Source organism: Miscanthus floridulus, chromosome 19, assembly GCF_019320115.1.
Source record: "Miscanthus floridulus cultivar M001 chromosome 19, ASM1932011v1, whole genome shotgun sequence".
In the NCBI taxonomy this organism is placed as follows: Eukaryota; Viridiplantae; Streptophyta; class Magnoliopsida; order Poales; family Poaceae; genus Miscanthus; species Miscanthus floridulus.
In genome coordinates, this window is record NC_089598.1 from 110672439 (window position 1) to 110700336 (window position 27898).

Sequence of the window (27898 nt, forward strand, 5' to 3'; positions counted from 1 at the left end):
CTCTGGCCAAGTTCATGGCTATACCACACTACGCATATCTAGTGCTAAAGACGCCTTCGCCTGCAGGAGTTCTGGCTCTACGGGCCAACCTATCCATCGCTTACACCTGCGAGACAGAGAGTCTCGCCCTCGTTGAGGCCACCGACCTCTCCATCTAGATGGCCAGCATGGTCACCGAAGCCAAGATGATGCCCGCCGACGACATGGAGATCCTAGAGCTGGAGCGTCCTCGCGCCTCCGCTAAGTCCAAGGAAATAAAGGAGGTCGGCCTCGGCCTCGATGACCCCTCTAAGACCATGAAGATTGGGCTACCCTTGACCCCAAATAGGAAAGCGCGCTCATCTCCTTCCTACGTGCCAACGCCGACATGTTTGCTTAGAAACCTACAGACATGCTGGTGGTACCACGGGAGAAGATCGAGCAGTCCTTGAATGTCTCACCGACGACCAAACCGATCAAGTAGAAACTCTGCCGATTCGCGCCAGACAAGAAGGAGGCTATTAGGGTAGAAATAAAATGGCTCTTAGCTACCGGATTTATAAAAGAAGTGTATCATCCTGAGTGGTTAGCAAACCCTGTTCTCGTTTGAAAAAAAGAATAAAGAATGGAGAATGTGCGTTGATTACACTGATATTAACAAACACTGCCCTAAAGACCCCTTCGGTTTGCCTCGGATAGACGAGGTTGTAGACTCCACCGCCGGCTGCGAACTGCTCTCCTTCCTTGACTATTACTTCGGTTATCACCAGATCTCCCTCAAGGAAGAAGACTAGATCAAGACATTGTTCATCACGCCCTTCGGTGCGTACTGCTACACCACCATGTCCTTCGGACTCAAGAACGCTGGGGCGACTTATCAAAGGGCTATTCAGATGTGCCTCGATCAACAGATCGGCCACAACATCGAAGCTTACATCGACGATGTGGTCGTCAAGTGCAACACCACCGATGATCTTATCGCCGCCCCCAGAAGAAACATTCGCCAACCTTAAAAGGTACCGATGGAAGCTGAACCCTTCAAAGTGCATCTTTGGAGTTCCATTTGGTATACTCCTAGGCTACATTGTCAGCGCACGAGGCATTGAGCCCAATCCTGACAAGGTCTCCACCATCACCAATATGAAACAGCCAACATGCATCAAGGATATACAAAAGCTTACAGGCTGCATGGCAGCTTTAAGCCGCTTCATATCACGCATCGGTGAAAAAGGGCTACCGTTCTTCAAACTCCTGAAGGCTTCCAAGTGCTTTTCCTGGTGGAAGGAGGCAGACATAGCCTTCGAGCAGCTCAAGTTATTCCTAACAAAGCCTCCGATCATGACGGCGCCATGGCCAGACGAAACTCTCCTGATCTACATCGCCGCTACTTCTCGTGTCGTCAGCACAACCATTGTGGTCGAACGCGAGGAGGTCGGGCACGCCTATAGGGTGCAACGTCTGGTATATTTCATCAGCGAGGTTCTCAACGAGCCCAAGACTCGTTATCCTTAGGTCCAGAAGCTACTATACACCATACTGATCATGTCGCGTAAGCTCTGCCACTACTTCGAGTATTACAAGATCACCGTGGTCACCGAGTTCCCTCTGGGGGACATTCTCCGTAACAAAGAGGCCAACGGCCATATCATCAAGTGGGCTATTGAGCTTGGCACTTACTCCATTGAATTCAGAAGCAGGCCTACCATCAAGTCTCAGGCGCCTGCTGATTTCGTTGCTGAGTGGACCGAGATCCAAGATCTCATCGCCACCACATGCCCCGAGCACTGGGTGATGTATTTCGACAGCGCCCTTAACATCAACGGTGCTTGTGTGGGCATTTTGTTCATTAAGCCGCCCAAGGATAAGCTCTGATACGTTCTCCGGATACACTTTCTGGCCTCCAACAACGCTGCCGAATATGAAGCATGTCTCCACTGACTCCGTATAGCCGTTGAGCTCGGCGTCAAACGTCTCATGGTATATGGGGACTCAGCGCTGGTCATTAACCAACTTAACAAAGACTAGTCTTGCTCTAGTGAGAAGATGGATGCATATTGCACCGAAATTAGGAAGCTTGAAGGGAAGTTCTACGGTATCAAGTACCACCACGTGGTACACGATCAAAATCAGCTCGCGCGCACCCACTGTCAAAACAAAAATCCCCTAGATGATTCTACCCAAATCGCCCGGGGGCTCCTATCGAGTTCATAAACTTGAGGTCTCTCATGGACCTGCTTCCCAGTAAAAGCTCAGCCCAACAGACGACGTTGCAAACAACGCGTAACTCCTGGGCCGGCCCAAAAACCTAACGACAGGCCATAAGGGTGATCCAGTCTCTGACCAGAAGGCCTGGTCAAGGAGAAACGGCGCTCGCTTCCCACTCCGGCCCGCCTATCCGACTGGAAGGCCTGGTCAAGGAGGAACAACGCTCGCTTCTAACTCCGGCCCATCTCTCCGATCAGAAGGCCTGGCCAAGGAGAGAACAACGCTCGCTTCCGACTCTGGCCTGCCTCTCCGATTGAAAGGCCTGGCCAAGGAGGAACGACACTTGCTACTGACTCTGGCCCGCCTCTCCGACCGAAAGGCTTGGCAAAGGAGAGGACGACGCTCGCTTCCGACTCTGACCAACTTCTCCGACCGGGAATACACCAAACCTCTACTTACAGCTCTTCTCCGACCGGGAGGCCAGGGCCGACTGGGGAACGACCGACCGGGGACGCCCGCTTGGTGAAGACCCAGGAAACGGACAGAGCAAGTAAGGCAGGGCGCTCTAGTCAAACACAATACCAAGGACCGTACCCTACATACCTACAGGACAGTACTGTCAGGTCATGTCAGAAGGGTACTTTATAACCTTCCAAACTTGTCAGAACATCAATAGTATTGTGGGCGCCGACATTTGAACTACAGTATGGTAGACGCCAACATTTGCCATACCAGAAGAACACGGTGGAACCAACCACATGCATCCAGCCATCAACAGTATTGTGGGCGCCGACAAACCACCTTGTACCCGACGACGTGGGCAACAAGACTAGGTAGCACACACACTCTCTTTCTCTCACACTCTCTCTCTCTTGTAAAGCCATCCCCTTCATCTATAAAAGGGGATGCACTCTCTCCAAAATGAGGACGATTCGAACAACCGACGATTCACATAGACTAGGATTTAGATAGTTGATTCCGATTCTCTCTGCTTGGCTCTAGAACTCTAAAGCCAGACAAAGCATACGTTCGAACACTTAGCGTACATTGGAGCTCCCGTCACTCTCGGCCCTTCGGTCCGGAGTCCGGCCAGACCTCTGATACCCCCATCATACTCCCTCTCGTTTGTTACCCCACAACAAACTTCAAGCACCTGGGCTCAGGAATAAAGTCACCGACTGACTCAAACTGGACGTAGGGCATGTTGCCTGAACCAGCATAAACCCTGTATCATTGAGGGCTAGGCCACATCCGATCACAACGTACGACAAAACTATAAATATTTACGTATTGATCACTTTTCACACCTACAATATTATTAGATTAATATTTGTAGGAATTTTTGTGGCAAATGGGTAATAGTTTTGTCCATGAAATTTTTATAGTAGGTTCATTGTATTATTATGTGCTCACTGTAATTTTTGTAGCCTTACAATAGGTTGATAAATAGGGTAGCTAAGTACTCCTTGTTTTAGTATATATGAATCATAAATAAAGTAAGAAATGCATTTTTGGTTGCTAAGATAATACTTGAATGCTTCATACCTGTTTAGTGGAAAGAATGGGTAGCTTAGCATTTTAGTCATTAGAGTTAGCTTAGTAGCATGGTAGATGTATTGTTATTTTAAGAGTTGCTATTGCTAAAATGCTAAGTATTGCATCATCATTGCATGCATGTAGAGAACGCGTTGGTGGAGTTCGTGACCGCTAGAGAGCAGGAATACGAGGAGGTGATTGAGGAGTACGAGGAGGAGGTCTTCGTACAGGAGGAAGCCTCGAAGCCACCGACGACTAACATAGCTGACCACCCGCATGCCCAAGGCAAGCCCCGGTGCATAACCCTTATTTTGAATAAGCATTGAATATATATATCTGTGATGTACATTTACGTTACTGGCATTTTATGGAAACCACCTGCATAAATATATCTGTCCTATGAGTCCTACTAGTACAGGTGCGAGTAGCTGCTATGCTTAGGACTTTCGGTAACGTGAGTAACCTGCCGTTACTCACAATAGGTGATTATTATTATCACTCTTATGATAAAATAGTGAAAGAAAAATAGAGACCGGGCAGAGATATGGTATGGGTATTGGTGGGTGTAAGAGGTTGTGTCCCGTGACCAACGGGGCATAGCTTGGTTACACTGTTTTCCCTGTCCATGTCGGTTAAGGACCGGCAGTTGCATTGGGTTCTAGTCAAGTCACAGGCTTATTATCCTGAGCACATACTTATTTATGGGAGTATGGAAGGCTCGTTGCTCTCTTGTCGTGGGTTCCGGCTCTTTCCGGGCCGACTAATTGGAGGCGGGAATGGTGGAGGTTTAAGCACCACACTGAGTCCGGGATTCAGGTGTGGGGGCTTGGAGTCCAAGTTTGGACGGGGACCTGGACCCCTTGACAGGAGAGTGATGGGTTGGTCCTGCTTGTGCCTAGGGTACAAGCGGGGCGTGTGTTTCGGGGTACCCAGCTGAGCACATTGATTCACGAATCGTCAGGTAATCCGGTACGACTTGTCTACAATCTAGCACCGTAGTAAGAACTAGAAGATGAAAGATGATAAAATGGATCTGTTTGCTCAACTCTTGCTTGAAAGTAGAACATGTGCTACATAGAATGATTAGCTAATGAACTAATCATGACTGTTAATAAAACACATACATAAGGATTCACTACTAGTATTGCTTTTCGTAAAAAGGAAACCCAGCAACCCATAAAGCTTATCATATCCTTTGGAGTCGGGAAATTATTCCCACTAGTCGGGTAAGTCTTGCGAGTACATTATGTACTCAGGGTTTATTTACCCTTGTTGCAGGTGTAGCTTGAAGGGTAGCTGTTGTGTGGAGGATTCTTCTAGTGGGCACAGACGGATCATTGTATTCTACCGTTAGATATTTATTGTAATTCCGCTGTTTAAATTCCGCACTGTAAACTTGGTACTATAATAATGTATTTCTAAGAACTTTGGTTGTATGAAATAGACTAAATAATGTAAACTCGTTCTCGTTATTGGATCTTGGAGAAAAAAGGTGGTTTGTTCGAGTTCTCTCTTAGGGTGTGCTCAACGGAACCAGCTCGATATAGCTTGCTTTCGGGGTGCTTAGTGTCTGGTGGAAGACGAGCGCCTCCGGAAGCATGCTATTTCGGACGGTTCTGCCACACAAGTCAAGCTGGAAATGAACTCCTCGCACAAAGCTTTTTGGAAACTGAGGTAAAAGAGACGAAATTCAGCTCTGGGATCTGATGAATTCACTACAGAATTTTGGAACATAATTAAAGGAGATTTGATAGCTCTATTCGAGGAATTTCATAGAGGTAAAATTCCACTCCACAGGTTGAATTTTGGAACAATAATCTTAGAGTAAAGTGCACTGACAGTCCTCGGACTTGTTCGGATGTGTCATTCTGGTCCCTAAACACTCAAATTGACCGTTCAAATCCTCAAACTTGTTTATCTGTGTCATCTTAGTCTCTAAACTCTCAAATTGCTTATTAGGTTCTCAAACTTGTTCAGCTGTATCATCTAGGTCCTTAAACTTGCAAATCACTCGTTTAGGTCCTCAAACTTGTTCAGGTGTGTCATCCTGATCCCTAAATACTGTAAACTTGTAAATTCAATATATATTTATAGAACTGTCAAAAAATTATAAATCTAATTTTGTTTAGACTCCTGGTAACATGTACTTTAAATTATAATAAAAGAAATCACCCTATACTTTCTATTTTTAACTCTATAGTTTTATAACTAAATAGGCACATATATTTTTAGGATTTATAAAAATATACATGCCTATAAATTTTATAGTTGTATTATTCTGGAGACGAGGGAATACAGGTACTCACGGTCATGTCAGGTCTTGTTGGTGTGAACACGCGTACACTAAAGTCTACTGGGTTGCCGTTTTAAAGACGGGCAGAACGAGAACCACAACCAGATAGGTGAGGTCAAGTCAAGAAGAAAATGACGAAATGCATTGGCAATAATGCACATTATATCCTAGTTATGTAATAATCTTTCAAACTAGGTACTCTATTCACGGAAGCTCCGGCATGGCGTGGTGGGGAGCATGGAGGTCGAAGGTCTCATCCACATCCACCGGGCGCAGCGGCGGCGATTCCGGTCGTCACCCTCGGCCACAACTGCCGGAGCTGGCTGATTACATTTACATCTACACCAACTGTGGCATCAGTAGCACCATCACCACCGCTGCTTCATCGGGTTACCTGCACCACCCTGTCCAACACCACCTACACAACCACAACCGGCAGCAGCAGCCCTGCCCCTGCTCGTGTCCTCCATTCGTTCATGCCCACCGCTCCCAGCACCTCCACGTTGATCGTGGAAGAAGATTTGGTGGAGGAAGTCGGCCACGAGAGAGTCACGGGGCAAGACAAGGCAAAGACACGGGAGCAGGTGAGGGACCTCATCCATGGTGGATCCCCTGCACTTGGAGTGGCTAGCGACTACACCAGAGGCGGCGGTGGTGCCTTGGACAGGTGGCTCCATGAGCTGCAGGTCAGCTGGGTTCTCCACCTCGCTTGTCAACTGGACGTGTCCACAAGGAGGGCCTTCGTCTCGCGACGACTCCAGCACACTGTACGCAGCTGGGTCCTAGCTCTACACGCCATCAGCAGAAGAGCCATCGCTAGTTTCACTGGATGGTACCATAGTCAGCAGAAGGGAGAAGAAGGTGCACAGACCCGCTGGCCACTTGCATCGGAGCTGGTAGGATTTTTCGCAGCAACCTTCTCGCATATACTCCCTTTTGTTGACGTCGTTGTTGCTTTGGAGATCATTGATCCTAGTAGTGACGACGACCATCAGATTATTCTTCTTAGCAATCGGGGTGGAGTGGCCTATATCTAGTAATAAGCAAAATACAAATACCAACGAATAGATGGTTGGTAAAACCAAAAAAAAATGGCGATGGATGGTCTGTTAGAAATCTCTAGACCGACCGTGCATCGGTACTTTAGTATTTTTACTGACCCTGGGTTGTGGATAGTACAAACAATGAATACATATATATGGAAGCAAAACTAATAACTAAATAAACTTCTGATAACTTGTATGGTTTGGTGCACTAGTTTATCCTTCAAATAGCTCCTCCAACATCTCTTCCAGTTCCTTGGGAGTGACTCTTGAGGCACTGACAACATTATCCTCCAAGAATTTTGTGAAGGCTGGAATGACTTTCTTGATGATGGCTGCCCGCAGCTCTTCCCTCAGCTCTGGGTCTGGAACCTTCCAGAGCTTTTGCTTGATGTAGGTCTTCTCAAACTTTGTCTCGAAATTATGTTGTGCTGAGTATCTCGTTAAGCAACAAGGTGTATGATCATGTAAGGGCTTCAACACCGGTGTCCAAGATACTTGAATATAACTGTTTATGTAACCATCGATCTTGTGAGTCAAGGCATACATGGGGACATCCACAAGCCGCTGATTTATACGAAGCTGATGCCAGACAAAGTATAAGTTGTTGATCAAGAATAGGAACCTGAGGCTCTGATCTGGAAATGACTCTGACACTCTGGTGAGCTTTTCTTCTAGAGAACGGATCATCACCATGATCAAGTTGGTAGAAGAACTGGTATTCTCATTGCCTGTTGCTGCAGGGGCGTCCTTACCATTTACACGAACTGATGCTGGTGCTTCATGAATGGTAGGAAGATCCACTGCACATCGTTTGTAGCTAGTCGACAGCACAATGATGCAACTTAGCGCGGACTTAGTGGCCTTGTGAATGCCAGGTGATAGGTCCTCCGCCAGTCCTGATGCTGTAGAGTCATGGTGACGATCACCCGTCAAGGACATGAACTGAGTCTTGATGTAGTCTCTTGTGTCCCGTATGGCTTCATCCAGCCTGTCCAATCTCGCTAGCAAGAGCCTACACATCATGCCACTTGCTCTTTTGGCTTCTGCTTGCAGTTGGAGTGAGGAAGAGAGCCACGAGTCCCAGAGTTGGACATGTTCCAAGGCACCGGCGAGAGCGTCACGGACGTCTGCTAGTGCCTGGAATTTGTGAGCTGATGCCACTCCACCCCTACTGCCAGAAACAATAATCCGATGGTCGTCGTCGCTGGCACTAGGATCAATGATTTCCAATGCAACAACGACATCAACAAAAGGGAGCATATGCGAGAAGGTTGCTGCAAAAAATCCTACCAGCTCTGACGTAGGTGGCCAGCAGGTTTGTAGCTGCTGTAGAGCTTCTTCTTCCTCCTCCTGGCTAGGACACCATCCAGTGAAGCTAACGATGGATCTGCTGATGCCGTGCAGAGCTAGGACCCAGCTGCGTGCAGTGTGCTGGAGTCGCCGCGAGACGAAGGCCCTCCCAGCGGACGCATCCAGCTGAGCAAGGTGGAGAACCCAGATGACTTGCAGCTCCCAGAGCCACCTGTCCAAGGGATCCGATCCATGGATGAGGTCCCTCATGTGCTCGCGTGTCTTCGCCTTGTTTTGCTCCGTGGCCGTTTCGTGGCCGACCTCCTCCGTGTCTTCTTCCACGACCAACGTGGAGGTGTTGGGAGCGGGCATGAACGAGTGGAGGACACGAACAGCTAGAGCTGAGGCGCTGCTGCTGCTGGCAGTGGTTGTGTAGGTGGTGTTGGACAGGGTGGTGCAGGTAGCTGATGAAGCAGTGGTGGTGCTACTGATGCCATAGTTGTTGTTGATGTAATCGGCCAGGTAGGGCTGCGGCGGTCTCTGGTTGGGGTGATGAACGATATCGGCACTGCCGCTCTCAGTGGATGAGACCCTCGACCTCCATGCTCCCTGCCAGGTAGCCGCCATGCCTGCGAGCTAGGTCGCCGGCTATGGGCCTTTTCGCTGCAGGTTCAAGGCTTCAAGCTGATGCAGCTGCTACCTACCGTAGCTCTATAACCTTACGACAGTGTGCATTATTGCCAACGCCATTTCGCTACGTTCTTGACTTGACCTCACCTGGATGCTGTGTGGCTGTGGTTCTGCTTCTGCTACCGTTTTCAAAACGGCAACGCAGTGTTGACTTTGTAAAGAATATGGCAACCGTGACTGCCTATCTTGGCTCAACACGTCTCCGTGTTAAAAAATATATATATATATATATATATATATATATATATATATATATATATATATATATATATATATATATATATATATATATATATATATATATATATATATATATATATGTGTGTGTTACATACTTGGCTTATAAGGTATTCGGTTAGAGAAAATAATGATCTCAACAACTAGGCCTAACAACCTCTATCTAATCTCAACCGAATACATGTTTACCGTGCACACCACCAGGTCATTGCCGTGGCTTTGGTGGACGTGGCTCCGGCAACTCTCCACCGCCTCCCAAGACTGGTGGACAGGTGGTGGCTAAACCGATCTGTCAGGTGTGCAAGAAGAAGGGCCATGAGGCCGACGTCTGCTGGCACCACTTCAAGGAGGATTACCAGCCCTACACCAAGTCTGCTGGAGCAGCACAGATGAACTATGGCGTTGACACCAATTGGTACGCCGACAGTGGTGCAACCGACCACATCACCGCCGAGCTAGAGAAGCTGACTGTCAGAGACAAGTACAAGGGCTCCGATCAAGTCCACACTGCAAGTGGCTCAGGTATGCGGATTAGCAACATTGGTCATGCAATCTTACATACCCCAAACAAAAATCTTCATCTACAAAATGTCCTCCATGTCCCTAGCGCCAATAAAAGTCTTGTTTCTGTGCATCGTCTCACATCTGATAATAATACCTATATTGAGTTTCATCCTCATTATTTTCTCATAAAGGATCGGGCCACGAAGAAAATACTCCATCGCGGCAAGTGTGAGGGCGGCCTCTACCCTTTGAGGTCTCAAGAGGCAGGAGCACAACGCCACAAGCAAGCTTGTCATGTTAGTAGGCCATCCACATGGAGGTGGCATAGTCGTTTGGGTCATGCGTCCTTTCCCGTTGTTGAGAGAGTCATTAGAAACAATTTGCTTCCTCGTTCTGTTGATCATGATAATGAGTCGGTGTGTGACTCTTGCCAAAAAGCAAAGAGTCATCAATTTCCCTATTCTAGCTCGGATAATAAAAGTTGTGCTCCCCTTGACTTGATACATTCAGATGTGTGGGGTCCTGCTCCTGTTTTTGTTGGCAATCATGCTTACTATGTGTCTTTCATTGACGATTTCAGTAGATACACATGGATCTATCTCCTTAAACATAAATATGAGGTTTTCCAAGTCTTTAAGAACTTTCAAAACTTTGTTGAAAGAAAGTTCAATAGAAAAATTATCCATATGCAAACCGATTGGGGAGGAGAGTATGAAAAATTAAACTCCTTCTTCCAATAATTAGGAATCTCTCATAGAGTGTCTTGTCCTCACACACACCAACAAAATGGAAGAGCCGAGAGAAAACATCATCACATAGTTGAGGTAGGGCTATCCCTTTTAGCACAAGCATCTATGCGACTAAAATTTTGGGATCAAGCTTTTCTCACCGCTACCTATCTCATTAACATCTTGCCATCCAAAGTCCTAGACAACAAAACACCCGTTGAACTTTTGCTAAATGAGAAACCTCACTACAACTCTCTCCCAGTGTTTGGGTGTGCTTGTTGGCCAAATTTGAGACCCTATAACACTAGAAAATTGGCATTTCGTTCAACACAGTGTGTTTTCCTTGGATACAGCTCTCTTCACAAGGGGTTCAAGTGCCTATAACCCAACACAGGACGCATCTATATCTCTCGAGACGTGGTCTTCGATGAAAACGTCTTTCCCTTCTCCTCTTTAAATCCCAATGCGGGCGCTCGGCTAAGGAACGAAATCTCTCTCCTTTCGAAAAACCTAACGCCTTGTGTCCCCGGGGATGTAGGTTGTCATGTACCTAATGCTACTAATACTACCGCATCAAGCAATCTTCGTGAAGTGCAGGAACAAGAAGAAGTGCAGGAGATTCAAGAAATAATGGATGAAGAGGCTACGGATCCAGCTGCTGCACCCGATCCCAGCACAAGTCCCGGCGGGGATTCGCCGACATCAGCTGCTGCGCCAACGGAGTTTGTATACGAGGCTCCTGACGCCAACCTGGGCTCGCCGTGTGGGGGGGGGGCAAGATCGACTCCAGGATCCCCGTCTGTTCCTACACGCGCGGTGACAACGGGATCTTCTGCGGCGTCCTCTGGATCCGGTGTGGATACATCTAGCAAGCCGATGTCAACAGATGAGACCGCGGCCTCTGATCCTCCGGTCTCGCGGCCACACACACGTCTTTAGAGCGGCATCATCAAGCCTAAGGTATACACAGACGGCACAGTTAGATATGCTAACATGTGTACAGCTGGCGAGCCTAATTCGGTAGAAGAAGCAATGAAATCGGTTAAATGGAAAAATGCTATGCAAGATGAGTATGATGCATTGCAAAGGAATGGTACATGGACTTTGGTTCCACCGTCTCGAGGCATGAATCTTATTGACTGTAAATGGGTATTTAAAATAAAAAGAAGAGCAGATGGGCAGATTGATTGGTACAAAGCGAGATTAGTAGCAAAGGGTTTTAAGCAAAGATACGGCATAGATTATGAGGACACATTTAGTCCTGTAGTGAAGATTGCCACTGTGAGATTGGTATTGTCTCTACCAGTAACAAGAGGATGGTGCCTGAGATAGCTAGATGTTCAGAACGCGTTTCTCCATGGTGTTCTGGAAGAGGAGGTTTATATGAAACAACCACCAGGGTTTGAAAACCCAAGATACCCTTCCTTTGTTTGTAAACTCAAGAAGGCTATCTATGGTCTGAAGCAAGCTCCAAGAGCCTGGTACTCAAGGTTGAGCTCCAAACTTATTAGTCTTGGTTTTGTTTCTTCAAAATCTAACACTTCACTTTTCATTTATAGAAAGGGAAGTGTGGAAATATATATGTTGATCTATGTTGATGATATAATTGTTACTAGCTCATCCCAAGATGCTATAAAGGTGCTGTTGCAGGCTCTCAAAGCAGATTTTGCGCTCAAGGATCTTAGAGACTTGCATTACTTCCTAGGAATTGAAGTTGAAAAGAAATCAAATGGTGATCTACTCCTGACTCAAAAGAAGTATGCTAGAGATATTCTGTCAAGGGTCGGTATGGCAAACTGTAAGCCTGTTACTATTCCTATGCCCTTAATAGAGAAGATGTCATGACATGACGGTGACCCTCTTGGACCTAAAGACAGTACTAAGTATAGAAGTGTGGCTGGCGCGTTGCAGTATATTACTCTTACTCGGCCAGACTTAGCATTTGCTGTTAATAAAGTTTGCCAATATTTGCATACACCAACTACAGTTCATTGGACAGCAGTCAAGAGAATCATTAGGTATCTGAAGTTCTCAGAGAACACAGGGTTGTTGATCTGCAAGCGCTCACCATTGATTGTTAATGGATTCTCTGATGCAGACTAGGCAGGTTCCAGAGATGATCGAAGGTCCACTGGCGGCTTTGTAATCTTCCTAGGATCAAATGTGATCTCATGGAGTGCTAGAAAGCAGGCTACAGTTTATAGGTCGAGCACTGAAGCTGAGTATAAAGCTATGGCAAATACTACAGCTGAGATGATGTGGGTAGAGCAATTGCTTGGTGAGTTGGGTGTCAGATTAAAGGTCAAGCCTCGGCTCTGGTGTGATAACTTAGGAGCGACATACCTATCTGCGAATCCAGTGTTTCATGCCAGAGCTAAGCATATAGAGATTGATTTTCATTTTGTGCGAGAAAGAGTTGCAAGAAGGCAATTAGAAGTGAGGCTTGTATCAACTGAAGATCAGGTTGCAGATGGTTTCACCAAAGCTTTGCCACACCGGAAATTTGAGGAATTTAAGAACAATCTAAATCTTGTAGAAAAGACAAGTATAGATTGAGTGGGGGTGTTAGGAAATGTAATGTGACAAACCTTGTAAACGTGTAACACAAATGTGCCACGGCAATGACCTGGTGGTGTGCACGGTAAACATGTATTTGGTTGAGATTAGATAGAGGTTGTTAGGCCTAGTGGTTGAGATCATTATCTTCTCTAACCGAAGCCACCACGGCCACGGCCGCGAGGACCTCCACGTCCACGTGAAGCAGCGTTGATGGAGGAGTTCTGGCCGACATTGTGGTTGTCCTGCAGCATCTGGAGACGCATGTCGTAGGCAATGAGCTGAGCATAGAGATCGCTCAAAGATATGGGTTCTGTGCGCCCCAGAACGGAGGACACCAGTGGATTGTAATCAAAATCCAGCCCGGCTAGGATGAAGGTCACCAGTTCCTCATTTGGGACTGGCCTTCCAGCAGCGGCGAGTTCATCACCAAGGCCCTTGACCTTTGCGTAGTAGGCAGCGGCGGTCTGGCCGCCTTTCTTGCAGTTTGCTAACTGCATGCGCAGATTGGTCACGCGTGCCTGTGACTACGCCGAGAACATGTCCCCGAGCGCTGCCCAGACTGATGCCGAGGTGGTCTTGGTTGCCACCTGCGCGAGAACCTCCCGTGAGAGAGAGTTGTTGAGATGTGCCAGCAACTGCTGATCCTCCTTGAGCCACTTCTCGTACTCCGGGTTGCTGGTAGTGACTTTAGTTTTGTCATCCTTCACCAGCTCTAGGGTTTTGACCGAGGCGACCTTGGTTCCATCGAGGTAACCTTCAAATTGCGCTGCCCTAATGCCCGGCATGATCTGCGCCTTCCATCGCGGGTGAGCTTCTCGGAGATGGAAGGGCCGAATGGCGAGTGATTGGAATGGCTGGCGGAGGAAGATGATGCCATAGCTAGATGATTTGTGGAAGAGTGGCTCTGATTACCATGTAAAGAATATGGCAACCGTGACTGCCTATCTTGGCTCATCATGTCTCCGTGTTAATATATATATATATATATATATATGTGTGTGTGTGTGTGTGTGTTACATACTTGGCTTACAAGGTATTCGGTTAGAGAAGATAATGATCTCAACAACTAGGCGTAACAACCTCTATCTAATCTCAACCGAATACATGTTTATCGTGCACACCACCAGGTCATTGCCGTGGCACATTTGTGTTACACGTTTACAAGGTTTGTCACATTACATTTCCTAACAGACTTTAGTACATGGACGTGTTCACACCGAAAAAACCTGACTTGGCGGTAATTGTGCTAAGTATTGGTCGTCTTTAGCTTTCTTTTGTCCGTCGTCCCCGCCGCGTACGTAAGTTGTGCACACGGTCATGCTCCAAGTGGCCAAAAACTCAACAAATCCTTCACGTACGACGTTGTCCACACGGTAAAGAGCATGGCCGCACACGCCACGTACGGGCATACCCAGAGTGAACGACGCAAGCCGATCTCAAATCTGCATGCAGATATTCTTCTGGCCTCCTCCCTATCCCTGTCCTCTAAGTGTTTTTTTTTCTTCGATTCTCTAAGGCTTGTTTGGACCGGAGAAATTCCAAAACAATTACAAAGGAATCTATTCCTATATCAATGTGTTGCATTTTAGTGTTAGGAACAAATTAATGGCAACTTCCTTTCCTCAGGAATGGCTCCCTTCCATGTACAGAATGTAGTAAAGAAAACATCTGTCTGTCTTTTTTTAGATATAATGGATAGAGTATCCGGCTCCATCACCATCAAAGAGGAATTAGACCAACTTATTACTACTTAACATCACAAGTCGAACAAAGAAGTTTTAAACAATGCAAGTTTTACAAAGGCCATCCATAGGCAAAGAGCCTCATTTCCACGGTCTCCGAAACTTCGACAAACCCCCACCACAAGCATTTATCGATACTCGTCGTGTTACAATTGGGCCCAATAACCGAAGCCAATGAGTCCCCCTAATAGAACCTGCAAAAGAGATTTGGATCAGTATTTACCAAAATCTATTTTATTTACCATAAAAGACTGTTGCACCTGTCAATAAAAGAGATAGGAACGCTTGTCTCTCCAAGAATACTATACTAAGCATTAAATAATTTCAAGGCATTTCGTGTTAGGTTAATTCCTAGCACCATATGTATTACGCTTCATAAAAACTGTGTGAAAGACTCAGAAAAGATGTTGAATGGTTTCATGTTTGCTACAAAAATAGCAAGATTCTCCATTTCAATTCCTTTTTGCTAAATTATCCTTATTGAGAATAATCCATCTTTTAAAGAAGCAGAGAAGGATTTTTAATCTTCAAAGGAATCTTATAAGCCACCAAACTATTTGTGATACTTTTATACCATTATTACTAACCAGGTAGCTATATATTGAGCTCACTATGAAAACCCATTTTCATGTATGTCCATACAAAAACATCATTACCCTGCGGTAGACTAATATTAGCCACACCCTTGCTACTAGATGATCCATTCCAGTAGTTTGTTTCCCACTAATACCCTTCTACTCAACATTAAGAGGGATCGAGCTTAATACATCGACAACATTTGCTTGTTTCCTGCAAACTAGGTTATAAGGTGTTGGGCATTGAGTTTTCAGCGGTTGGCTTCCTTACTAGGTAGCTTCTTAGAACCTGGTTTAGTTACTGTCCTTTAATCTAAAAGTACCCAAACTCAAGAAGGTTTCCTTTACACTAACAAGGCTCATCCAAAAATGTGAATCTTTTTTTCATTTTGGTCCCTATATAATTTTTTATAATTGCCTATGAATCTAGATTCATGGTGGAACTCTCTCAAAAAGGTTCCTCAGAGTCTAGATCCACGGTGAAGCTGCTCCATGGTTGATCTGATGCTCTGAAGTCGCTTTTGTAGATTTAGAGCTCTTCTAAACCGGCCCTAATCTTTACACCTAAAAAGACCGTAAAGTCACCATCTACTTGGTGATACCAAGTTCCGTCTACCTGTATTGCACCTGGTCCGCCAGACACGTACGAAGTCCGATGTCCCTACGAAGTTTGATGTCCCACGGCGGTAGAAGTCAGATGTCTCACCGGCTCACCGCGTCCTACCCGGTTCCCATACGAAGACCGGATCTATGTGTGCTCGTCCGATACAAAATCCTCAGACATAGCCCCGGTGCATCCCAAGGGCATGTATCTAGTACTAATTTAAGATGCTAACTACTGGTAACAAACAGACTCTAAGTGTGTAGCTTGCCCCTTTTTAAAATAGGGACAACATTTAGGACCCTTTGGAACGCATTAATTTCAAAAGAAGTGTACACCAATATCCCAAGAATCCGCTTATTCACAGAAAAACAAAAAGAAAAGAAATTCCCGCGTTCACATGGGCTCAACAACTCGTTTGGAACTTGGAAGTACATGTGTGAAGTGGGGGGTATCTTGTTGATCAGCACGACGACCCAAGTCAAGTCAGTGACACTTTTCAGGCGAAGCCAATTCCCCAATTCGAGATTGTCGGCAGAGTGGGATCGGAGGGCATGGAAGCCTAGGGTGCCTCAGCATCCCACGCGCTCGGCGGCGTTTTCAGCGATGTCTCTTGGAAGCAAAGTTCAAAAAGGCAACGCCTAGGCACGACTAGTCGCTAGTCGAAGGGTGCCCGCCTGGCCTATGAGGGTAGGCGAACATCTGGGTGCTAGGCGGCGCGGAGGCGGACGCAGAGGGTGAGCGCACGAAAAATTGCTGCAGCGGGCGAGCGCGTGAAGACTTCCTGCGCAGAGGCGGACGCCGCGGCCCAGCACGCGCGCGCAGCTGGCTTCGGCCGCACGAAAACTGGCGGGAAGGATAAGAGGGAGAGGACGCACTTCCCGCCTGCCATTTGCTCCTCCCCGCTGGGCGCTCCCCTCCCCGCCGAACACGCTCCTCTCACCGGGCGCTCCCCTCCCACCGGATGACCCCCCCCCCCCCCCCCCCCCCCCCCGTCGGCGCCGATCGTGCTCGTCCCCGCCTAGAAGGTCGCCCCCGCCAGCGCACCCCTCCCGCCCCAGCCCCCAAGGTCAGTCCCCCTGCTCGTCTCCCCTACTCGAAGCTCCCCTCCCCTGGCTCCTCTCCCCTGCATACTGAATGACTCAAGTGATTCAAGTGAATACTGAATGAATGTATGGATACTGAATATATTCTCTTCTGTGAATAATGAATGAATGGATGGATACTGAATCTGTCTTTTGTGATTGCATGAATATATTTTGTGATTGTCTAAATGTATTATTGATTGACTGAATGTATTATCGATTTCGATTGACTGAATGTCTGATGTATAGGTCACTGAAATCTGAATGTTTGCTCACTGAACTCTAAAACCTAAATGTATGCTCTGAACTCTTGAATGTAGGACATCGAGAACAGAAACCTATTGAAGAAGAAAGATGATACGGTAGTGGGGCATTTTTATCATGTCATGGTTTATCTTTTATGATGCATTCATGTATGTCTTAAACCTATGAACTGCTGCTATGTGACTGTGTTTTTCTTCTTTTGTGAGAACTGTGTGCTCTCTGAACAAGACCTTTATTTATGAATTGTGTTGTGCAATTGTACCGCTGTCCTGTCCACTTATTTGTGCTTTAAAATTTGTAATTACTAGTTGCTGATATGGCCTGTTCATGGATGGGAGATGGCTGAAATCATTCAGATAAGTATCAACTTGCTATTTTCTATTTTTGGATAAATTGCTTACTGTCTATTGAGTGTTTACAAACAGTCAATCCTTGCTGTAGAAACTAGAAACAAGCTGTCTATTGATTATTGAGCCTAAGCCAGTAAGCCACTAAGGTATGTCTGCTGCCCTCTCTTTTATATACTGTATTCAGCTACTCTATGCTTCTATTTAACTAATTTACTTAGCATTTCTGCTATTATATATATATATATATATATATATATATATATATATGTGTGTGTGTGTGTGTGTTGTGCGCCGCTTAGAAAATGTATTGAAACGCCTATGCTGGCCTAGGCTAGCCTAGGTGCTGAGCTAGGGTTCAGCCCCTAGTTAGCCACACCCGCCGGTCGTGCTCATCCCCGCCTGGAAGCCAAACTGGCGGCGGGAGCCGCGATCTGGTCCCGACAGCGGCAGCAGCACCGCCACCACCCCAGGTACCACTACCACCCTCTCGACCCCCAGCACCAATACACCTGGGTGCCTTACCCCGCTACCCACTGATGGTTTCGACCCGATTCTTGACCAGAGCTGGTGGGTCTGCGAAGATAGAGAGAAGAAGCCCTGTGTGGCCAATGGAGACGCCAGTGTGCTGGAGCTTTGGCTCCCGGAGATGACGGCCGTCAGCCTCACCATGTCGCCGTCGGCGATGCTACCAGCTTGCTGCAATTCGCAGGGAGCTGTATCCGGGCTCTTACTGACATCGCGGAATCTATCCACAACGCTTATCTCGCCGCCATGTTCAGTGTTCCTGACAGAGGACCTGCCCATGTCCAGCTGGCACGATTTACCAGAGCATTCATCTTGAAGATGAGCCCTTTTGTTGACGCCATAGTTGCTCCGTATTTCTGCAGCAGCACCGAGGACGGTGATAGTGAGATCATTGTCGTTGCTGATGGAGCACCGTCACCAACAGCAGCTGAGAAGCTCCAGCCACTGCTAGGTGTACGCGACGTAGTGTCCAGAGCGTCGTAGGACATCCGGTTGTCCTACTGCTCCACATCATCTGCGGAAGCCAAGTGGATCACAGATGAGATGCCCAGCCTCTTGTTATCGAAATAAGGCGAGCTGGACGAGGCGATCTAGAGCACCCAGTTAAAACAACAGTGCCTCTAATACCGTAGATCGGGGTAAGCATCTTACTTAGGGTTCCTATAATTCACCTTGGCACAGTTGCGCCGTAGCCTCGTGGACGCTGGTGTTGAGGGAGCTCGGCGCGGTGGAGTCCAGCGTGGTGGAGACGATGCAGAGGCGACGGCGGAGTCAGTGGGGCTTCCCGTTGCTGGCAGCATTCACTTTAGATCGAATTAGGTTTCTCTATCGGTGGTTACGGCGGCTCAGGTCAACCTCGTAGTTAGAGCTGTGAACCCCACCTATCTTTATAGTGCTGTGAGACAGGGGCCCACCAACCATATTAGGGTTGGACGCCCCCGATCAGGGCGCATATCCAAGGGCCCAATAGGCCGTTGGGCCTATTGGTGGAGATCAAGTAACATTCTCCCCCTTGATCTCACTACCATCTTTTAATTTCATATCATTTACTTTTGTTCATTCCATTACAGATTAGTGCATAGAGCATGTTTCATCGTCACAGTCAATTGCCGATAGATTTAACAGCTACAACACACCACTCTGTTCTAAAATAGATACTTAACTTTGGGCCTTCTTTTGTCCCAAACATTTAGGCTTTCCCTTAAACCCATGCTAGCTACATATTCTCTGAACACGTTGGGTGGTAAGTCTTTTGTAAGCGGATCCGCGAGCATCTTTTCGGTACTTATATGCTCAAGACTTTTGACATGATCCCAAACTTTATCTTTCACAACATAATACTTTATGTCAATGTGTTTGACAGCACCACTTGACTTATTGTTGTGAGCATACTGTACTGCCGGATTATTATCGTAGTATAACTTAAGTGGTGTATAGATGTCATCAACCACCTTTAAACCGGGTATGAACTTCTTTAGCTAGTTCACCTACCCCGTTGCCTCATAACACGCTACAAACTCGGCATACATTGTGGACGATGTAGTGACGGTTTGCTTTGAGCTTTTTCATGAAATAGCTCCCCCTGTGAGAGTGAATACATATCTAGACGTGGATTTTCTATCATCTCCCGCATAATCAGAATCTGAATATCCCACTATATGGAGTGAATCAGATCTTCTATACGTCATCACGAGGCTTTTCGTTCCTTGCAAATAACGCAAGACTTTCTTTACTAATTTCCAATGTTCTGTTCCAGGATTGCTCTAGAATCTGCCAAGTAACCCGGTAACAAATGCCAACTCAGGGCATGTATATACTTGAGCATATTGCAAGCTTCCGACAACTGAAGCATATGGAACCATTTTCAATTTGATTGATCTCATACTGGTTCCTGGGGCATTAAAAATCCCCATATCTGTCGCCCTTGACTATAGGAGCAGGTGAGGGACTATATTTATGCATACTGAATTTCTTTAAGATTCTTTCTATGTATGTCTTTTGTGACTGTCCTAATACCCCTTTGCTTCTATCTCGGTGAATCTCGATCCCTAGAACGAACGAGGCTTCACCAAGATCTTTCATATCAAATTTTGAGGACAAAACTTCTTTGTCTCCAGTAGTAGACTGACATCACTACTAGCAAGTAAGATATCATCCACATACAGGACAAGGAAGATAAACTTCCCATTCTTAAACTTTGCATAGACACAATTGTCCTCTAAATTCTCTTTAAACCCAAAATTCCTTATTGTTTGATCAAACTTCAAGTATCACTGTCTTAAAGCTTGTTTTAATCCATAAATGGATTTCTTTAGGCGGCATCCCATTCGTTCTTTTCCTTCAATGACAAAACCTTTTGGTTGTGCCATGTAAACATTTTCCTCCAAGTCCCCGTTGAGAAATGTCGTCTTTACATCCATCTGATGTAATTCTAAATCGTAATATGCCACTAATGCCATTATGATTCTAAAGGAATCCTTACATGAGACTGGAGAAAAGGTCTCATTGTAATCAATGCCTTCTCTTTGCGTAAAGCCTTTTTCCACAAGTCGCGCTTCCTATCTCTCTATATTCCCTTGAGAGTCAAGTTTTGATTTGTAGACCCATTTACAGCCTACTGGTTTGGCTCTTTTGGGAATTATTTCTAAGTCCCAAACTTTATTGGCATTCATAGATTTCATTTCATCTTCCATGGCCTCAAGCCACTTTGATGAATGATCAATTCTCATGGCTTCTTCAAATGAGGTGGGATCATCGTCCATTTGAAATTTCTCAGTGTTGTATACTTCATAGTCAGCAGGAATAACTGATTTTCTAACTCTTTGAGACCTTCTAGGGACCTCCACATTTGGCACATCTTCTGTTTGAGGCTGTTGTTGCTCCCCCTCATGTGTGGCAATAGGTTCTACAAGATCTTGAAGAACAGGTTCCTCATTGTTATTCATTGTTGCCACAGGCGAAATAACAACAGGTGCTGGCACCACAGTATCTTGCACTGTCGGTGCAGCCACAGCAGGTAGTGAGAAAAATGGCTCATGAATCATCGGAGTGAGCGCATACACCCGCTTCTCTTCAAGGTCAATTTCTCGAGCTACCATGCTCCCCCTCATCATTTCATCCTCTAGGAAGACAGCGTGTCTCGTTTCCACAAACTTTGTATGTCTGTCTGTACAATAGAAACGAAAACCTTTTGACTTTTCTAGGTAGCCAATGAAATGACAACTTACTGTTTTGGGATCTAGCTTCCCAATGTTTGGATTAAATACTTTAGCCTCAGCAGGACTCCCCCCCACACGTAAGTGGTTTAGTGAGGGTACTCTTCCTATTCATAACTCATACGGTGTTTTGGGCACCGACTTACTTGGTACTCTATTGAGAATATGAATGGCGGTTTTTAACGCCTCCATCCACAGGCTCAACGGTAAGGTGGAGTAACTTATCATACTGCGCACCATGTCCATTAGGGTACGATTGCGTCTTTCAGCTACTCTCTTCTGCTGAGGTTCGCCCGGCGTAGAATACCAGGCTACTATGCCATTCTCCTGTAAGAACCTTGCAAAAGGTCCAGGAACTTGGCCATATGGGGTATGCCGACCGTAGTACTCCCCCCAAGGTCAGACCTGACTATGTTAATCTTTAAATTGTGTTGGTTTTCAACTTCTGCCTTAAATATCTTAAATTTATCCAATACTTCTGTTCTTTCTTTGATTGGATAAATATAACCATAACGGGAGTAATCATCTGTGAATGTTATGAAGGAATCATAACCATCCACACTCTTTATAGGAAACGGACCATAGATGTCTGTGTGAATAATCTATAAAATTCCTACGCTTTGTTTGACATCTTTCTTAATTTTCTTTACATACTTTCCTTTTATGCATTCTCTGCATTGTTCTAAATCTGAGAGCACTAATGGAGGAAGAACATTATTCTTAACTAGTCTTTCTATTCTCCCCCTCGAAATATGGCCTGAACGACAGTGCCATAATTTCAACGACGCATCGTGAGCTCTCTTTCGTTTTCTGTTTACATCCACAAACGAGGATACATTCTCATTGTCGCACGCAACATTTCTATCATCGCATACAACATTCACATCATCACGTAGTGATAACAAATAGCATGTGCTCTCTTATGACACCATTTCCAGAGTAACTCTCTGTCACCAGCTGCTTTATCAGTTGTATAGCATGTCTTTGAAGAGCCAGTGAACTGACTTTTTATTCTATCGAGGTACTCGGTGACCGTGTCACACTCCGGGATTAAGCCCACAATTGCAGGCTCAATCATGTTCTTTATCACAGCCAAATATTTTTTATTGGCAGTGACCCACTTCCTATGCTCAAGGTCATAGGACATCTTTTCGGATTCAAAATCTCTCTCTTTAGTTGCCCAAGTGGCATCAGTCTCGTTTGTCTCTCTCACCGGTGCCACAGGATCAGTGGGACACGGTGAGGTGACTACCTAGTCTACCTCAGCCAAGATGAAGGCCAGGTCAAACTTTATCTTAACATAAAAATAACAATAATTGTATGCCTTAATTTCAACGTTGGTCAAAATTAAAACATACAATTGTTCTTATATACTAATTCTACATCACCGTTGGGCAGAAATAGAATTAATGCATAAATCATTAAAATTACGATATTGTTATTAACAACATTGGTCAGGAAATAACAACATCATAATCATGTCAAAATCTCTTTTTCTCCAATTAAATATCACGTTGGTTCAAAATAACTGGAGAATTAACAATTTCTTTAGCAGCCATGTCAAAATCTCATCATGAATAACATCATAATATTGCCATTAATCAACGTTGGTCAGAATAATAACAATATTATAATCAATTAAAAACATATCCATTTTCAAAATTAAATTCTCCCGTTGGTTCAAATTTAATAATGAAAATAACATCTTCAAATTCGCAGCGGAAAAATAATTCAATTTACTGAATTTTTGCCCACAGGACAAATCTCTTTTCTATTTTCTTTAAGCCTTTAATCAATTTTTAGGAAATAAACATTTACTGGAAAAAGAAAAAAGGAAAACTGATTCATTTCAGCACTGCTCCTTCGGCCCAGCCAGCAAAACGGCCCGGCCCACTTCTCTGCGCGCGCACTGCCCGCACCCAGGCCACAACCTGGGCCTGGGCCGGCAAAGCCGCACGGCGCGCTCGCCCACCTGGGCCGCGAGTCGGCCCGATCAATCTGAGTCGTCGGATCGCATCCAACGGTCGCCTGGCCATCTCGCCCGAACAAAAAAGGCCCGGCCGGCCGCGTCGGCCGAAACCCTAACTCCCATTCTACTCCTCCCCTTCTCTCTCTCAGTCGCGCGGAGCCCGAGGGAGAGCGAGCGTGAGCGAGCAGACGACTCAGCGCCATCGCCGGCCCCCTCGCCGACGAGCGTGCTCCCTAGCGGGTGAGCACGCCGCCGACGAGCGGCCTGGCTGTGGCACCCCTTTGGCTAGAGCCCGACGATCAGCGCCCCCGGCTCGGCCTTCTTTTCCCCGCGCAGCGGCGAGGCAGTCACGCTGCGCAGCGGCGAGGTAGGCCTCCCGTTCCCCTTTTTCCCCTTCGGATTTGCTTCTTCTTCTCAGTTGAGTCCGATTGGGATGGAGATTCGTTCTAGGGTTACAATCTTGGGTTAGGGTTTCACTGTGTATCATCCCCGTGGAGTCTTTACGGGTTTTAGGGTTCGGCTTTGATTCTCTTCTAGGCCAAATCCCTCTTCTTTTGTTCTTTCCTTCACCTAGTTAGGGTTAGGGTAAGGGAATCATTAGGGTTAGGATTAACCTGATTTGTTTCGATCGATTCGGTTCATATTTTTCATTTGATTTCTTTTCTTTTCTATTTGTACCGAATCGCTCTCTTCCCCTTCCTCGTCGCAAGTTACGGTTAGGGTTCGGTTGAACCCGATTCGGTTTTTCTCTCGGTTTTGGTTCAAGATCTTCAAGATAAGCCCCTTCCCCTCTTCCCTTTCTTCTCTTTTGGATCTTCTTTCTTTTCTTTTTGGAGTTGAACCGATTTGGGTTTGGGGTTAGGGTTAGGGTTTGACTCAGAGTGCCGAGACCCCTTTCTATTCTCTTCTCAGATCCGAACACCGATGTTCTTTTCTTGCCGCGCGTCGGCAAAGACGGCAGTGCGGCACCTTTCCCCCGGCTCGGTGGTAGTGGTGATCGGCAGTTAGTGACGCCCGCCACCCTCCCGGTCTCTTTTCTATTTTCTTTTAACCGGTTAGGGTTAGGGTGTCAATCCAAAACGGATCGAACCCTTGTTCTTTCCTTGATTTCTTTTCAATGCTTTACCCCATACTAGATCTACACTGGCAACCTGGCTCTGGTACCATTGTTAAAACAACAGTGCCTCTAATACCGTAGATCGGGGTAAGCATCTTACTTAGGGTTCCTGTAATTCGCCTTGGCGCAGTTGCGCCGCAGCCTCATGGACGCTGGTGTCGAGGGAGCTCGACGCGGTGGAGTCCAGCGTGGTGGAGACGATGTAGAGGCGACGGCGGAGTCGGTGGGGCTTCCCGTCGCTGGCAGCACTCACTTTAGATCGGATTAGGTTTCTCTATCGGTGGTTACGACGGCTCGGGTCAACCTCATAGTTAGAGCCGTGAACCCCACCTATCTTTATAGTGTTGTGCGACAGGGGCCCACCAACCATATTAGGGTTGGGCGCCCCCGATTTTGTCTGTAATTAATTAGAATTTATCTATAACTAAGTTATACATAGTCCAATGAGTATGAAATTTTTACTATAGTTCAAGCATACAATAATTAGCGTACCATAAAAATTTCACCACAATTGGACCATAGAAGCTGCAGCTATGAATTATTCCAATTAATTACAGACAAAATTGGATTTTCCAATTAATCTAAAGCTACAAAAAAAAATTTGTACTAAAGCATACCGTATTATATATTCACTGTGTAGATCTACTCATGTGGAGTCCAACAAAATTAGATTTTTCATTTTATGATTTTTCTATGATTTACTATGATTTTTCAAAAATTCACCGAAAATAAATAAAAAAAAGGAAATTCAAAATCACCGGCACTGTATCAAACCGATGTTACTGTAGCAGACCCGCTGTTACTGTAGCAAAACCACCGCTGAAAACCGCCCAAGGGGTAAAATAGACGGTTTTGGAAAGTTCAGGGGGTAAAACAGACGGTTTTATAGTTTGGGGGTGATGTAGACCAGGTATGAAAGGCGAGGGGGTGATGTAGACTTTTTCCTTATTGAGAAAGTCGTTTCAAGCTTTACAAAATACTTGGAGTACAATGATATCAGCCCCTCAAGGATCACTCCCCGTGATCTCATGGACATGTTGCAAGAGCTATTCGAAGGGTAAATAAGTAGTCAAAGAGCCAAAGAAAGATATGAACTTTCCGCAATTGTTTATGTATCCATGCATGGGTGTTCTGTACGTTTTGTTTTTCTTTCTTTCTTTTTTTGCCGCGGGGGTGGGGTGGGGGGAGGACTTGACTCAAAAAGGTGATTACTGCTGCATGTGCTTATGTATATGTCGATCACTGCAATAAGATAGTAATGAGATTTGTCAAATGAGTCAAACTAAGGCATGCACTTTTGCATGTGATTACTGCAATAATTAGGCAATAAGATTATTCTGAAAAAGTGTCACTCTGTTCTGCTATGTTATACTCTGTTTCGATGTACCAAAGAAACATCGTAGATGAACGGCTGCTGGAGGTGTTTGTGCAACCATACTACAAACAAACAGCCGGTCCAAATGAAGTTTCTTTTTCTTCAAATCAGATTCATCTAGAGTTATCGATCCCTAATTATTAAGGAAGATAAGGTTTCTTCGTTCTTAATCACTCATCACAACTATTCGATGGGGGATTCGACGAGCTTAATCTCTCCCGTAACTGGATAGTTAGAGTAGCGTCACCAAACACGGTATGGAGAACCAAGCGTTTCTATGGTCCTCCACTCTCTTCTGCGTCTGTACAAGTTAGTGCGTCCCTAGCAACAGGCTTCGAGCTAGCTGACGTGCCATATTTTCCAACATGCAACAGAGAGGACATCCCAAAAACTCATCGTTGGTCAAGAGTTTGTCGCTAGACTCGCACATTTCTGGGTAAAGAGCTTCATCTCTGTATGTGTCGCCCATGTCTGTGTATCATGCGTGGCAGGCAATATTTTTCTTTCTTTATTTCTGATCCCTGCCATGTCAGTTAGTGATTACACTAGTGCACACATCTTAACGTGAATCCAAAGACATAGTGTGTAGGGGCACAATGCCCTTAAGAACAGATTTAACTTTCCCCTTCATCTTTATATGCGTGGCTCATGTCTGTGTATCCTGTGAGGCAGGCAATATCTTTCTTTATTTGTGATCCCTGCCATGTCAGCCTAGCGATTACGCTACCTTGTTGCAGACGTCTTAGAGCAGAGTGTTTAGGCATAGCGCAGAGTCTGACCTTAAAATGAATTAGAAAGCATGACATGATCTATACTTATTATTTATTTATTTACAGCATGACAATTTCTGCCACTATTATTTTTGTCCAACCTGTTCGTTAAGACCTGCGTTCGTTTTTTTTCTTAGAAAGCGTCAGTCCGTGTGCTTTGACGGATTGTTTTTACTTTATTTCTTTTTTCCGTCTCCGCCTGTCCACTAGCCCTTGTTTGGCAGCTCTGTAATGTTATTCGCCGGTAATTGGCTTTCAGATGTAATATCTTGTACACTATTATAATTCAACTGTATAAGGTCTATTTGGCACAGCTCACAACAGATTCATGAGCTATTATGAGCTGTTTTTTTTTTTTGCCAAACACTCATTTATGAAACAACTTCATGGGTAAAACTGTTTTTCTCCTCCTCTCAGAAAAACATGAGTTGCGATAAAAGCTGAAAAAGTAGTTTATCCTAGCTTTTCTCCTCATTTCTCTCTCATCCATACATAAAGTTGTTGATGAAGCTGTTTTGTCAAACAATTTTTATAAAACAGTTTAGCTTCACCTAGAAAGTTGCTCATGAAACAGTTTTCTAGAAAAAATAGCTTTAGTAGTGAAGATGATCTATGCCAAACGGGGCATAATCTTACCTCCGTAAAAAAAATTGTTTGGGTATCATGGAGACGGAGGATAGGTTGCGCCGGTCGCCTGGTAATCTGCTACTCTGCTTCCTGCATGCGCTGGTCGATCGTTCTCTTCTGCAATGGAAGCCGAGTAGCAGACAGCACGGTTGCCGGCAAAGCATGGCATCGTGCGTGCAGGCGAGAACGCAGTGCGCGAGAGCGAGAGCTCGATCGGACCTCAAGTACCTGTGTTCCTCCTCGGGCAGTAACGACGGCCGTGGATGAAGCTGCCAAAGGGCGCGCCGGAGTTGACGGCCGCGGTGAGCACGGTGGCCCCCACGTGCTCCAGCATCCGCACCAGGAACGTGCCGAAGGGAGAGCCACCGCCGAGGTCCAGGCCGATGCGCACCGCACCGTGCCGTTGGGCCGCACCCCGATCATGGCGTCGATGGAGTAGGACAGCGCGCCGTCGTCACGTGCCCATTTGCCGGTCTTCCCCCGCCCGCACCACAGGTCGAAGCATGATCCGCCGCTGTTGTCGCCGCAGCCGCTGCCCCGGGCGGCCGCGAGGCACGAGTAGTTCTTGCAGGCTTACGCGTCTCACATGATTAGGAGAAGAGGGAGGATGGGGCTG

The 27898-nt window shown here is 45.9% G+C and overlaps 1 protein-coding gene, 1 long non-coding RNA gene and 1 other non-coding gene across 3 annotated transcripts; 1 reads left to right on the forward strand and 2 right to left on the reverse strand.

Moving 5' to 3' along the window:
* The first annotated feature begins 6048 nt into the window (after positions 1–6048).
* LOC136528749 (uncharacterized) lies at positions 6049–10245 on the forward strand. Its single transcript, XR_010777132.1, has 3 exons — positions 6049–6909; positions 9481–9798; positions 9972–10245. It is a non-coding gene; the product is annotated as an uncharacterized lncRNA (long non-coding RNA).
* Positions 6920–9232, reverse strand: LOC136528748 (uncharacterized). The gene has a single exon (XM_066521723.1). The coding sequence runs from the start codon at positions 8974–8976 to the stop codon at positions 7273–7275; it is 1704 nt and encodes a 567-aa protein (XP_066377820.1). The 5' UTR covers positions 8977–9232; the 3' UTR covers positions 6920–7272.
* Positions 10246–13329: 3084 nt separating the features above from the next.
* On the reverse strand, positions 13330–13468 carry LOC136530136 (small nucleolar RNA Z247). Its single transcript, XR_010777631.1, has one exon. It is a non-coding gene; the product is annotated as a small nucleolar RNA Z247 (small nucleolar RNA).
* Between the last annotated feature and the right edge of the window lie 14430 nt (positions 13469–27898).

Bases quoted from the DNA above. Each gene is read 5' to 3' on its own strand.
- LOC136528748 (XM_066521723.1), bottom strand. From the start codon at position 8,976: ATGGCGGCTACCTGGCAGGGAGCATGGAGGTCGAGGGTCTCATCCACT.